General features: G+C 47.8%; 4 protein-coding genes across 6 annotated transcripts; 2 read left to right on the top strand and 2 right to left on the bottom strand.

The window, feature by feature from the left end:
- The first annotated feature begins 94 nt into the window (after window positions 1-94).
- Window positions 95-1,020, top strand: E1B28_011111 (uncharacterized protein). Its single transcript, XM_043156110.1, has 6 exons — window positions 95-213; window positions 267-315; window positions 372-396; window positions 454-519; window positions 588-888; window positions 945-1,020. The coding sequence occupies exons 1-6, from the start codon at window positions 97-99 to the stop codon at window positions 960-962; spliced, it is 576 nt and encodes a 191-aa protein (XP_043005895.1). The 5' UTR covers window positions 95-96; the 3' UTR covers window positions 963-1,020.
- Window positions 1,021-1,310: 290 nt separating this feature from the next.
- E1B28_011110 (uncharacterized protein) lies at window positions 1,311-2,612 on the bottom strand. The gene is made up of 5 exons (XM_043156109.1): window positions 2,401-2,612; window positions 2,145-2,345; window positions 2,011-2,081; window positions 1,799-1,959; window positions 1,311-1,736 (listed from the first exon to the last, which is right to left on the bottom strand). Exons 1-5 carry the CDS (start codon window positions 2,407-2,409, stop codon window positions 1,474-1,476), a joined length of 705 nt encoding a protein of 234 aa, XP_043005894.1. The 5' UTR covers window positions 2,410-2,612; the 3' UTR covers window positions 1,311-1,473.
- A 6,619-nt stretch (window positions 2,613-9,231) lies between these two features.
- Window positions 9,232-11,186, bottom strand: E1B28_011109 (uncharacterized protein). The gene has a single exon (XM_043160786.1). It carries the CDS (start codon window positions 11,140-11,142, stop codon window positions 9,724-9,726), a length of 1,419 nt encoding a protein of 472 aa, XP_043005893.1. The 5' UTR covers window positions 11,143-11,186; the 3' UTR covers window positions 9,232-9,723.
- A 463-nt stretch (window positions 11,187-11,649) lies between these two features.
- E1B28_011108 (uncharacterized protein) lies at window positions 11,650-13,792 on the top strand. Of its 3 annotated transcripts, none has more exons than XM_043156107.1 (6): window positions 11,650-11,919; window positions 11,969-12,100; window positions 12,151-12,230; window positions 12,288-13,061; window positions 13,121-13,372; window positions 13,426-13,792. In XM_043156107.1, exons 1-6 carry the CDS (start codon window positions 11,916-11,918, stop codon window positions 13,666-13,668), a joined length of 1,485 nt encoding a protein of 494 aa, XP_043005891.1. In that variant the 5' UTR covers window positions 11,650-11,915; the 3' UTR covers window positions 13,669-13,792. The 3 variants fall into 3 exon arrangements, with proteins under 3 accessions (XP_043005891.1, XP_043005890.1, XP_043005892.1); XM_043156106.1 differs by having other exon boundaries at window positions 11,650-11,924; window positions 11,985-12,100; XM_043156108.1 differs by having other exon boundaries at window positions 11,650-12,100.
- Window positions 13,793-14,564: the final 772 nt, after the last annotated feature.

The following is a 14,564-nucleotide window of genomic DNA, read 5'->3' as shown; positions in this document are numbered from 1 at the left end:
TGTTTGAAATTTCCCCCGTCCACGCCGATTACACGTGACCACGTAACATGTGTGGGTGTTTTTTTTTACTGCGGTCTTTTCGACCAGTCTGGACCCATGATTAAAACACGATTTGCATCTGCCTTCCTACGCTCACATAACGCGCTCTACCCCAAGCGTTTTGGCCATACAACCTTGCGATACTGCGTTTCCAGCTCTGCCCATAGACAAAATGTTCGTGACAGATGTACAAATTTTCAGCGAAAAGGACTTGACTGTATTCTCAGGAACCGCAACAAACGATCGCGTTACCCCCTGCCAAAAAACTCATCATACGTCAGTGTCGTTCAATTATCTGAAAGAGGACTGACATTGATCACAAAACTATACAGTGACCTGCATGGACGCTCGAATCAAGTAGTCGCTTCCCAGTTCTGAATCGCTACGTTCTTTAGTTGATTATCTTTGCGAAAGTCCCTTCAAACAGCTCGATATAAAAGAAGGAGATGCACATATCATTCGTAATGCAGGAGGGATGGCGTGCGTACCATTCACAACACCTCATTTTCTTTCTTTCTTATGAAGGGGTTTCTATCTGTGTTTTTCAGGCGCGACGCCCTTCGGAGCATTATCATTTCCCAACGTCTTCTCGGCACACGTGAAATCGCCGTCTACCACCACACAGGTTGCGGTATGGTGCAATTCACGACACCAGACCTTCGACAGCTCGTGAAGAACTCGGATCCTTCTAATATTGAAGCGGCAAAAGAGATAGACAAAATAGACTTTCTCGAATTTAACGACCTGGAAGAATCCGTGAAGAACGATGTAGAGTTTTTGAGAACGAACCCACTTGTGTTGAAGGGCACCAAGGTTACTGGATGGGTACATTATGTGGAGACCGGAGAGGTTCGTGTTTAAGGACAACTAGATTTTTTTTGGTGCATTCTCATCTTTTATGGCAGGCCACACGCGTCATATAATCAATACTTTGTAACTCTTATCAGACATGTTCCTCAAAACGAAACCAACATCTTGCTCAAATTTGATCTGATGGGAGTCCTATACAGATATGGAAGCTTGTCGATCGTTGTACCACGCTCTTCGCAGATCATGGTGATATCGAACCGCTCTTCAAGCCTGTGGCCTGATCCTCAGATGGAGGAGTATCATCACAACCGTATCAATAGTCATCGAGACTTTGGGATGACTATTTACGAGGAACGGGAGATTGTGGACACTTGGGTGGACCTACCATGGGAGAGAATCTAGGGCGCAGGTTCTTTCATCCGAGATCCCGTACGTAGATCGAGGTATACTTCGACATCTGAGTGCGCAGGAAACGGACCATAAATCAGGTACATTCATCATTCGAACTCTATCATTAATATGCATACAGATAATTCGGCGGTATCGTGGGTGATCAACGTCACGTAAACAGTTAATCGTAAGAAAAAGAAGAAAAAAAGAAACCCAGGAAATCCTGGATCACTTTCAAACTTCGGCTTCAGCCGGGGTGACAGTACCAGAAGTGTTTGGCGAACTTTTCTCTGAATTGTTGTTAGGAGGCGGTGGTGGTTTGACTGGTTGAGGTGCAGTTGCAGGCTCGAACCAGAAGGTAGGGTATCGCCGCTGAATGTTGTTAATCAACAAAGCGACGACCAAGGCGAGAGTTGAGCTCAGAAGGACAACTGGCAAATAGTACCAGCCCATGTCACGGATCTCCTTGTTGGTTGCGGCCAAAAGGGCCGTAGCACCTGCAAGTTGAGGGGAAAAAAATCAACTTAGCCCCTGAAGAAACAGTCCCATTTATCTTTACCTGCAGGTGGATGCGTGGTTGACGTGATCTGCATGGCTACGATTGCGACTGCGCAGCATAATGAACCAGCTAGCCATTCGAGTTCGAGATAGCGTTCTTCAGTTGGAAGAAGGCGGAACAACTTGGTTATGCAAACGCCTAAAAGAGCCCCTACGAAGTGACTGATGACAATGAGCCTGCGATGTGCAGAAAGGACTTAAAGACCAGCATACCCTCCGAGGAGTGCTCGAGGTTGAGCTAGCGGTGCCTCTATAGCACCGTAGATCAAGACAGCTGAAGCTCCCTATGGAAAGAAAGCGCTGAGATCAACGGTGGCCAGGGGACTAAGCAAACATGAACAACGTACATAACTCGCAATGATAGAAGGAACGCCCCGTTCGGTGAAGTAATGGGCTTGACTGAATACAGCTTGGAGGAGGGCAATCCCACAAAAAGCACCGATGAATGACCAAAACCAGACGAGGTAGTCTGGGACTTTCCCTGGCGGCGAAGGACGATAGCCGAGGAAATGAGAGATTGGGGTAGGTATCCTCGATAAACGTGGAGGCTATGTGTTCGTGAGCTGGGATGGTCAGAACAGAAAAAAAGAGTCGATAACTGACCTGAGCCATGATGATGGATGAGAGCAAGCCCGAATGGAGCAGCGCCAAGATGAGGCGTTTTATACCAAGATGTGGCACTGACAGCTAATAACTACATCCTCGGATGCCTCCGGTTGGAAAATATTGAGATTCATCCATGGTCACCGTGGCCGGGACATTGTACAGCCGTTGAGCACAAGAACCCGTTCAGACAGCTTGGAAGCGGAGGCGGGTACGGGCGGGAAGGCGCTCAATCATTGATGTAGATCGGGCGCTCAATATGGAAACATTTCAGACTCCGCCACGTCGGTTACTTCGGTTACCCCGCATCTTGAGCTGGATGTCTATTCTATTGCTACGTCTTTGAGACGGGAACAACACCGCCAACATGATGTTTAAATCTATTGGAAAGAAGAACGGCTGGCATTCACTTAACACCGAGTTCGCCTTTTCACCGGATCCTGCCTTCAATTGTTCAAAGGATTTGGAGACTACAACAGCGGCGCAACCTCTTCTTCGATGTCTCTCAAGCGGCGATAAGCTAGTTCCGTTTCTTAGTATAGAATAAGGAACTGTATGTAGCATATCATATATGATATCTACGAGAGGATATATAATGCTATATCATATAATATCTACTCATGCTGTATGGTAGAACATCTACTCTTGCTATATCTCAGTAGGTGGGTTTGCCAGAGGCTGGCTTGGGCTCGCGAAAAGGGGGCACGTGAAATGCCCGTGATCTTACGCGTTGCCAAAGAACGCCAAACGCGACCAAGGCCAGCCTGAGCGCTCGGGGCACCAAGTGGGCTGAGAAAAAGACGGAGCCTGTTATGCCCAAAACGAGCACTTGCTCTGACGTACAGGTGCCGGCTTTGACGAAGCCCAAACTGGACCCCCCCAAACTGAGTGAGTGCGAGAATTATAAATATGAATACAGATATAATTGAACAACTCTGTACATGCATTAATCGTCGGATAGGTCCAGGCCTTCAATGGCGAGGTTTACTACTGTACTGGATATGCTATTATTTTTTCTAAAAGTGTTGATCTGTTTATCTATGTGCTGAATGCGAGATAAAGAGTAAGCTTTGGATGTGAACTGAGGAATGATAGAGGAGATTTTACGCCAATATACTAAAAAAGCTAGAGAATTCCAGCCGCCAGTGGCAGCTACAACTTCAGGGGGAACACCAGCCAAGAGAAGTTCTACAGCTCCTCCGATGCGAAAGCTGTGTCCAAAGATGTAATACAGAGAGGCTTCTTGCCAGATAATGCGACAGAAAGTGAGGAATTCAGATTTGGTGTATATGGTGGGAGTGTCACGGGATTTGTGGATCCCAGTGGACGTGGCGTCGCGATTGCCGACTCCACTCTTGGACATCCATGTATATACATTTACATTCTCATTTAAATAAAGTACATACAAGAAAATTCTAGATACTTACTTGTAGGTATTAAAGCTCAACCAGAGCTCACTCGGAGTAATAAGTAATTCCTCTCCATCTCACACTCTCGTCAGGTTATGGTCCCCGGCCCCAACTGAATCAACTCGCATCCACTCTCGTCCTTCACTGTCGCTCTCAGCCTTCATAACATGTCTACAACCGACTCGGCAACATCCAGCGCATACCGTATCCAGCATCTTTCAGGTGTCGAGAATTACTCCACCTGGAAGATCAAGATGCTCGACATCCTTACAGACATGGGCCTCGAAGACTATGCTCTCGGCACATCGTCCAAACCTACCAACCTACCTGAGTCCGAAATTAAGGCTTGGGGGAAAAGGGACCGTCAAGCCCTTTCCGCCATCCGTCTCAGGGTCGGCGACGAACCCCTCGTATACATTTCCGATGCGGCATCTTCAGCCGCAGCGTGGAAAATACTGTCCGACATGTACCAACCCAAAGGTGCCATTGGCATTGTGCTAGCGCGCCGAAAACTGTTTCGTGCCCAGTGCCAAGACGGCGAAGACATCGAAGAGCATATTCGGACTATGACACGATACAGACAGCAACTAGCCAGCCTTGATTCCAAAATCACTGATGATGAATTTTCCATCACTCTCCTCACCTCCCTCCCTGAATCCTGGAATCCATTCATCCAGGGTGTCGACACAACCTCACTTTCCGATTCAACTAAGCTCATTGCCCGGATATTGGAACAGGCCCGCCGAAAGGAGGCCAAACCAAGTTCGGACGACGTCGCACTCGCAGCAGGAAAGGCCAGTAAGGGCCATCAACGCCGGAAATTGCCAAACGTCACTTGTTATGGCTGCGGTCGCCTCGGGCATGTCAAGGACGAATGCCGGGACACAGCCGCCGGAAAAACCTTCACTCCCGAACAAAAACGGCAAAATTTTGAGCGTTCAAAACAATCCCGATCTCGAAATAATCGCTCCCACGTCACACAGGAAGAATCATCTGTCCAGTCTGAGCCGGAATATGCATTCATGGCTCAGGAAGCTGCTTCCAGACTCCCTCCCGACACATGGTTAATAGATTCCGGTACTACTAGCCACATAATCCGTAACAAATCTTACTTTTCAACTTATACCGAGACCCCCGGAAACTCCGTTACCGGATTTGGACAGTCACCCGCACTCGGAAAAGGTGACGCCCACATCGCAGCCCACAACGGCACCCGTGCTTTCAACATCACGCTTCAGGGATCCCTACATGTTCCCAATTCACCATTCAACCTCATCTCGCTTGGCCGCATGACTCATGCAGGGTTCACTGTCAAATGTGCCAAAGACTACATGTCTGTATTCTCCCCCGGCACTTCGTCACGCGAGGTTATCCACGCCAAGCGCGTCGGAAATCTCTATGTTGTTACTATAACCCGTACTTCTCGTTTCCCATCCCCGAAAATCACCACACATGATTCCTCCCCTGAAACTCCCACACTTGCCTTCCCCACCAATCCCACTACCCGTTCTTGGAGAGAATGGCACTGTGCTTTTGGACACATATCACCCAAGTCTATAAAACTCCTAAAAGACAAGGGCATGGTTGATGGTATGAATGTTGACACCAATAGTACACTCACATTTGAATGCAAGGCATGTGTACGTGCCAAACAGCATGTTTTCCCCTTTCCAAATGAGTCAGAAACCAAATACACGGAAATTGGGGAAATTACGTTTACCGATGTTTGGGGACCCTCTCGCATTAACGGAATCTCACGTGAACGGTACTTCATTACCTTCACTGATGGTGCCACTCGTCGCACTGTACTGTTTTTTATGAAAAGGAAATCAGAAGTTGATGTCAAAATACGTAACTATGAGGCCTACATCACAACCCAAACCGGCAAGAAGCTCAAAGCGTTCCGATTCGATAATGGCGGAGAGTATGTCTCTGCCGAAGTCAGACAATTTTTAGCCGAAAAAGGGATACGGTGTGAATACACGGCGCCGCACTCACCTCAACAGAACGGCGTCGCCGAACGACTAAACCGCACCATTGTTGAACACACCCGGGCTATGCTAGCCGAACATGATCTCCCACTGTTTCTATGGCCGGAAGCTATCGCTTATGCCGTCTACCTCAAAAACCGTTCTCCCACGCGTGGCCTCGACCGTGACGTCACACCCAATGAAGCCTTTTGGGGAAAGAAACCAAATGTTAGCACACTGTACGAATTTGGTTCGCCATGTTGGGTACTCCAACAAGACGGCAAAAACCAAAAGCTCACCCCAAAATCGCGACCCTTCCGCTTTATGGGCTTATCCGAAGACTCTCGCGCCTGGCGTTACTACAACCCGGAAACCCGCAAAGTCTTAACGTCACGTAACGTCATCTTTACAACTGACAGAAACCCGGGTAATTCCGAAATTAATCCCTTGCCGGCACTCGAGGGGGAGCATACACCATCCGAAAATTCACACGCACCATTCGAAAGTCCAATCACCACCGAATCCGAGTTACCGGCAAGCGAGAGCAGTACAGACCCACCTCCCCCACTCCCTGAGCAGCCGAATTCCACCATTCCACCCACTCAACCCTCCATTGACCCGGCCGCCCCATCCACTTCTTCACCCACCACAAAAATCCCAGCTCCATCCCGTACCGTGTATCCGCGAGCTACAAAAAACCCAGTCAACTATAGACTATTAAATAATCCCGACGCCCGCTCGCCGAAAAAGCCTGATGCCTGGAAAACCAGAGTGGCACAAACTTCCGGCGATTTCGCTACTTTTTCCTTCTCGGCAGTCGCTGATCCGTTAGCAAATGAACCACTCACCATATCCGAAGCGAAAACGCGATCCGACTGGCCAAAATGGAAAGAAGCGATGGATGCCGAAATCGCCCAGCTCGAGAGATTGAACACGTACACGCTTACATCATGTCCAGCAAATCGGACCCCAATATCAAATAAATGGGTCTTTCGTGTGAAACGCGACGAAACCGGAAAAATCACACGGTACAAGGCCCGTCTTGTCGCCAAGGGTTTTTCCCAGATCCCCGGCATCGATTATGACGAAACATTTGCACCCGTCGTTCGTATTGAAACGATTAGGCTCCTTCTCGCACTTGCTGCCCACTACCAACTTAAAATTCACGTTGTTGATGTCATAGGGGCATATCTCAATGGCAAGCTTGAAGAAGAAATCTACATGATGCAATCCGAGGACAATGCGGCAGATATTCTTACAAAGGGACTCGAACGAAGCAAGCACGAACGCCTCGTAGGCCTTCTCGGGATGTGTCGTGCTTGAGGGGGAGTGTCACGGGATTTGTGGATCCCAGTGGACGTGGCGTCGCGATTGCCGACTCCACTCTTGGACATCCATGTATATACATTTACATTCTCATTTAAATAAAGTACATACAAGAAAATTCTAGATACTTACTTGTAGGTATTAAAGCTCAACCAGAGCTCACTCGGAGTAATAAGTAATTCCTCTCCATCTCACACTCTCGTCAGGGAGTACCGTCTTCGTCGACATACGAGAAGAGGGGGAATGAGTCAGGAGTGTTGGCATTGACACGTAAGTGATTTGCGACTGCATTGACAGGACAGATGTCTTGAAAATCCTTCGGGCGTGAGGTGAGGACGACTTGAGCACCTTCTTGCTTTGTAGTCTTGGTCCATGGAATGAGGAAGGAGCATGAGTTGTAGCCATTTGAAATGCGGTTCGACCAATCTCTCGTCGGAGTTAACCGACGGCACTCTACGAAGATGTTTAAACATATATGAGGACTTCGGAGAGGGCCTCTGGGAGAGCGAAGGCCTGAAGGAGTTTGTCCTCTGGCTGACCTAAATCTCCGCGCGAGATGGGGTCAGCCGGATTCTGTGCAGATGTGACATAAGCGAGCTGGGGAGTAATGTTCAAGGCATATAGAGTACATGCGATGGGCTGATAGGTTAATCCAGAGGTTTGGCGAGCGAGATTTAATCACCGCGCCAATAGCTCCCTGGTTGTCTGAATTTATGATAACGTCTTGGTCTTTCACATTCTTCTCGGCTAAGTGATATACTGCCAACTCGATAGCAATTGTTTCAAGCCAACAAATGTCTCAGCCTACAGAGGTGCCTGTAAACTTCCAGTCCGGCTTCAGTTGATAAGCGGCCCATTTGCCGTCGATAATGACACCTATACCCCATGTGGTTGAGGCGTCAACGTAGATATCGAGGTCTAGTGTCGACATTTTTGGAAGGAGTTGTCTGTAACGAGTGGCGTCGGAAAGCGCCCTTGTCCACCATTGTAAATCGTCCTTTACCGATCTAGGTGTCCATCTTCGTATGAAGTGGCCTCCTTTAAAAGTGGCACCAAAGTTTGATAGTGATGCGAGGTGTGTGCGACCTTCTCAATAGATGAAGGCGCAGTGGCATAGTGTGCCGTGAATCTTGTCGATTTCTTCTAAGGGGCATTTAGATCCGTTATATCGGTCAATGAAGGTGACAACTCGGTGCAGGTATTTGAGGCGTTTTGTTTCTGGGAGGGATACTCTTCGCCTGGGAAGGTCCCATAGAAATCCGAGGAAAACTGTGATCCAAACGAAATACTTGTCACCTTTAGAAAGATGCCAAGGAGTACGGAGGCTACTAATACGTTCCATCATCTGAGGTTTGTCGTAGTCGTAAAGGAATAATGATTCGTCGGGTTTGTCGGGGTTGAATGGAAGAAGGGATTGGGAAGAATGAAGGGTCGAGGAGTGTGGAGATTGTAGCAGATCTATCTTGACATAAGATCCGTCGGTTAATTTCCGTTGCTTTGGGCAGCGGCCGACAATAATATCATCCTCATATTTCTTGATTGGCTGTACGTTTTCGGCTTGCCAGATATCCACCATGGCGTTTGCGATCATCCCTGAGTTTGAGCTAGCTGATGATGCGCCGAATGGGAAATTATTATCTATGTAGAATTCGCCTACTTTGCCTTGTACTACCAAGAAAGGTTTGTGATCCGGCAATACTGGGCGAGTTCAGTGAAATTTCGCGATGTCGACTGTACAAGCTTGAAAGCCCTCTGGGGCACAAGCGACCTATGTGAGGTTGAATGAGCCCTGTGCTCGAAAAAAACTTTGAACTATTAAATGGAAGCCCTATACTCGACTACCGAGTATGGCAAACTGGACATAGGCCCTATACCCGACTGTTAGGTATAGCAAGGAACTTATGGCCCTGTACCTGACTATCAAGTACGGCAATGGCGACTTTTAGCCCACTGTGGGTCATGGCTAGGGTATCGTCGTCTTCATGACATTTGAGAGTCCCATAAGGACGGCAAGGAACGAATAAAAGTTTCAGTAAATGTACAGAAAAGAACTTACCATATCGGCAAAGCCAGTCACCATATCGAAATGGGTAGGAAAATCGGTCTTGTTGATGAAGGAGTTGACGGCTGGGAGAAGTTTCGAGTCTTTGGAAAGATGTCTACAAATCCTCTTCTTCGGCGGAAGACCTGGTCCTTCATCTTGGACCGCCACGATAGGAGGGGAGGCATAGAATGGGCCTCCCATAATTTCTTCCATCCTTCCTTTGGTGAAAGGGCCGCAGAAACGACCGTCTTTAAGTTCGTCGACGATGTATTCGTTTACCATCGAAGCATGTTCGATACAAGAGTTGTTATTGGGAATGATTATGGTCCTATCAAGGATGGGCATTGTGCCCAGCGGAAAGCCCTTGTTAAGGTTATTGACGAGGAGAGGATAATGTTGAGTAAGATTATGGAGCTGTAGTTTCTGCTGAAAAGCTGAGGCATCGTATGGGGTAACAATGCGGGAAAAATTTTTGAAAGAATCTGGAGAGGAGGAGGTGGCGTGTGTGCGGCGGTGTATAGTAGAGGAAAAGTCAGTGTAGAGTAGACGCGGAGGGCGAGACATCTCAAGCCACTCAACGACGTTCATAGGGTTTCTGACGACACTTCCAGCCCAGGGCATGATGGTCTGATTTTCCGCAGAAAGAGCAGACGTGCTCTGAATTACAGTCGGTACATTTTCCGTCTCTGTCACCCTTGCTGGTACTGAATATGTTGAATCTGCCGCAAAGGGGTTTTTGGGAGACGGGGTGGTAGAGTATCTTGTGCTTGAGGGAAACCCAGAGTGGGGAGGGGTCTGAGGTACTGTGCGTCTTCGCCGAGTGTCCTCGTCGTGAACAAGCAATGCAATAGAGGTCCGACGATGAGTTACCTCCATTGCCCGACTGAAAGGGCCGGCGAAATCGAGAGTCCCTCGAATCGTCATCACGGTTGGGGTACGACTTGCGTTTCCGTACGTCTTCTTCACAATGCCTCGCCATTCTCAATTCTAGCTCCGCCCATTTTGACTCGGAAGCCATCTCCGCGTCTGCTTTGGCCTGCATTAAAATCCACTGGTCATCGTAAGCCGGTCTGCTGAACTTGACCATGCTTTCGAAGCGTCTTTGACGGAGTTCGAGTTCAACTGGCTTCCACCATTTGTAGTATTTTTTCGAGTCTGGTTTATTCTTGAAATAAAGGCAGTGAGCGTGCATAAATTTGTAGTGAATTCCTTTCTCTCCTTTCGAGTCCCTGATAGATTCAAATCTGCACAGTCCTTCCATGGCTTCGATACAATCGTATGCATCGGGAAGACCTTCAAAAGGATCGTCAGTTTTGACTTTGAGTTTGCCGAGGAGGTCGTCGAGATCGAGGATGGTGGTTTTTTTATCAGAGCGAAGCGAAGCGACTTTCTTTGTCTTGATACTGGCAAGTTCTCGAACAATGATTCTGAGACTTTCTGGGTGAAAAATACCGAGGTAAGGGGACTTTTTCGGATTGTGGTTTAGGGAAACTATGAGATCTGTAGGAAATTCGATGTCAGGAGAGTCCATCGAAGTGTATTCGATCTCTTCGAAATCGGGCGCATAGAGCCGGCTCTTATCGGACTCGTCAGATGAAGCCTTTGGCTCCAGTTTCTTCTGCATCTCCAACAGCTCCTTATATACCTTTCCTTCTAGGTAAGGTCTCGCTTCTTCTAGCATATCCTTCGAATCCACCAGCTCTTGGAGTTCATCGGTAGAGAGGTCCCATACCGAGGCTTGAGGGGAGGCTGGATCCAGAGAGTCTCCTTGTAAAAAGGCTATATCCTTCATCCTACGCTCCTCGTTCTTTGCCTTGATGTCGTGGATCTTCTTGATCTTCGGAATTATCGCCAGTTTACTAAAAAGGGTTATAACGAGGTCCGAGACACATGTTCGCGGTTGTCGTTCGTTGTTGGATAAAGAGTTCTTCTTGACTAAGAACTCTTTTTGCTGAATGGTGAGAGGTTGAGCGGGATTTTCGATTCCAGTCATAATAAACGACAAATTTGAGGAGCAGTGAGATGAGCGCAGGAAGTAAACAAACTGACGCGTCGAGATTATCTGACGCGTCAAGTGCACTTATCTCACTGCCACTATCTTATCCTCCGATTTGAGCCTCGTGCCTTGGCCCAAATCTAGGAATAAGCCATCTTCATTGATCGAGCTCCAAAAGACCCTCTTCGGCTCGTATGATCTTGAGATTACTATTCTTTGTCGTAGCTGGAAGTGAGTTAGTCTGAGGAAATGGTCGAAGAACACGCAGCACCTTATACCATTTCTGCTGTCAAGTCACACATGCGGTGAGCTTCAACGGTTCAATTTATCACCATCGTCGCCAAAGTATTAGCTGTTTTGAATCATAGGTAATTTCAGGTATTATGGAGAACATATGATGTACGAGATTTTGAACAACAGCTGAACCGTGTGACGACGAGGAAAAGACAGGCGCTTATATGCCGGAACCGATGACCTGGCGGAGTCTGAATTACATTTTTTTGCCAACGTTCGAAAGTTAGAATTTTTTTCAATGCTCTCGTGATGAGCAACCTCATATCTTCTGTGGCCTGGGTTCGTCGAGGAGTTGCTGTACAACATCCCCCAAGATATGTTCTTGACGACAACGAACTAGAGCGTGTCAGTGCTCTTGCAAATATCGAACTTGAAGACGCCCGGACAGAGCTCAAGCGAGCTCATGAGGCGGCAAAAATGATGGGAAAAGGTGCAGAAGATGAAGGAGCAGGAGAAGGAGAGGACGATGAGGATGAATGGGTTGAGTGAGTTTAAGGTCCCCCAAACCTCTCCATTCACCTCGATTTAGGTCGTTACACTACAAGTGAAGATTCAGATGCTATGGATGTTGATGAGACACCCCAACCCCGTAAAGACAAAAATGAAGACGATCTGACCAAGTATAAGATGGACGAATACGATGACGATACGACCACAGAGGGTGAGGTTCTACTCTTCTTCTCAACCATGATCCAGTCTGACTATGGCTAGCGATCGGACCGTTCAGCAATATAAAAGGCCTAACGTACTACAAGGACAACGAGGAGGATCCTTATATCACGTTGAAAGAGGTATTCTAATCGATTTTTGTTCAGAGGTCAAGTTTCGCCTGATCTTTAGTACTCAAGGACGACGAAGCAAACGAGCGAGAAGAATTAGAAATCCTACCCACCGATAATCTTGTTGTAATCGCAAAAACCGAGGATGACATCTCACAACTTGAGATATACATCTACGAAGAGTCTGAAGAAAACCTATACGTCCATCATGATCTCATGCTACCCAATTTCCCACTCTGCCTCGAATGGCTCGACTTCCCTCCCGCGTCCACCTCCTCATCGCCTTCCAACGACCCTACAAGCACCGGTTTCGGGAACTACATTGCTGTAGGCACGCTCGATCCTGAGATTGAGATATGGTCGCTCGACGTGGTAGAAGCTATGTACCCGAACTCTGTGCTGGGACGACCGGATCGCACAAAAGCACACGTACCTATACCTCTTGGCACTGGGAAGAAGAAGAAGAAAAAGACTAAAGCACGAGCCGTCGAGAAGGGCTATCATGTAGACGCCGTCTTGGGTCTGAGCTGGAATAAAAAACAAAGAAATCTGCTAGCGAGCGCGAGTGCAGATAGAACAGTCAAATTGTGGGATTTGAGTAGAGATCCGACTATAGGTGGTGACGGGGGGGAAGGAGGTGCGATCAGAAGTTTTGATGTGCACAAGGATAAAGTACAGGCGGTTCAGTGGAACGAGAAGGATCCCAGTGTACTTTTGACTGGGAGCTACGACCGTACTGTCCGGACGTTTGACTCTCGTTCGCCGGATACTGGGGTGGGTGCCTTCTTGGGGAGTGATGTTGAAGCGCTGCGTTGGGACCCGTGGAACGAAGCTAGTTTCTATGTGAGTTGGATCTTCATCAAAGTATCTCATTGTCGAAACTGATCATCTCTTTCGTGCAGGTCTCTCTTGAGAATGGTTTAGTCCTCAATTTTGATGTCCGAACACTTCCTTCCGACCTCAATCAACCTTCACCTGCGCGGTTCACACTATCCGCTCACGACGGCGCCGCTTCGAGTATTGACGTCAACCCCCATCTCAAAGGCTGTTTAGCTACAGGAGGGGCAGACAAACTTGTAAAAATATGGAACATTGACGAAGATTCTGAAGGCAAACCAAACGTCAGTTTGGTGACGTCTCGGGATCTGGGTGTTGTAAGTAACGAGCTGATCTTGAAGATTGTGTCTCAACATTCAAATTCCAACAGGGCAAGGTTTTCTCTGCTGTATTTTCTCCGGACGACCCTCTCACGGTGGCGGCTGGTGGCTCAAAGGCCAAGGTGCAAATCTGGGATGTTGGGGCAAATTTTGGCGCTCGAAAGGCATTCGGACCTAAACTCCGGGCTGCTGGAAGAGAGCTTCGGGAAAGGGTGGATAAGGAAGGCGGTAACAATGGTGTTATCGGTGTTGAAAGCGACGATGAGGATGCGGATGTTGACAGCGAAGAGTAATTTAGGGGGTATGAAGCGCCTGATTTGTGAATCCTCGTGTCCGCACTCCATCCAAATCTGTACGGAGATTTTCTCGAATATGTACCGAAGTGTTTGATGCAAAATACATTCGCCTGTCTACTTAGAGTTGTGTCGCCCTCAATCCGACTGTGGCAGAATATGCGCGACCCGCGTGCGAACTTGATTTACCGTTCCGCTCTTTCCTTTTCCTTTCACCTCCAACTTTGTCCACATGTCATTCCTTGTTGGCCCTGTATCCGGGGCACTTGTCGCTGGTGGCGTAAGCTCAGAGTTTGAGACGATCCTTTACCCATTTCTTACCTTTTTCCCCCCGTTGTTGGAAAGGTCTACTATGGATTCTCCAATTTGATTCAACAACGGTACGCTTCCTCCACAACACATACACATACACTTTTTTTACTTACCTCTCGAGGCAGAACAAAACAATTATCGACAGAGTCCGTATCATTCTTGCTTCCATGTTATAATCCCCAAATTCATCAAATTCCACAAATCAGCCTCCACGTACAAAGCGTGCGCCTAGTCGAAACTCCAAATCTCGTACAAGCACCCCCATCTGCGGCGTCTCGTATCCCAGAGAAGCCATTTCTAGATCTAGTTCAAACTAGATGGAATCAGCAAGTTGAAGGGCTTTTCAGATGGTGTCAGGACGCTGATAGACGGTTTTTGGATTGGGGTCGGAGGAGAGTTTATGGTTTACCCGAGGACAAGCAATCTCATTGAACACCTTGCCAACATCAGACAGAAATTTTCAACCTCCCTCAAATGTTTCCTGAAACCTCTTTCCTATCAAATTCCGAAAGGACTCGTGTATTTGTCGCATTCGGAATGTACTTATTGAGCGTGAACTACATACATACGTGTCTTTTGAACTG

This window comes from Marasmius oreades, chromosome 7 (assembly GCF_018924745.1).
Source record: "Marasmius oreades isolate 03SP1 chromosome 7, whole genome shotgun sequence".
Taxonomy (NCBI): domain Eukaryota; kingdom Fungi; phylum Basidiomycota; class Agaricomycetes; order Agaricales; family Marasmiaceae; genus Marasmius; species Marasmius oreades.
Note: the sequence above shows the minus strand (reverse complement) of the source record. Positions and strands in the feature narration are given on the sequence as shown.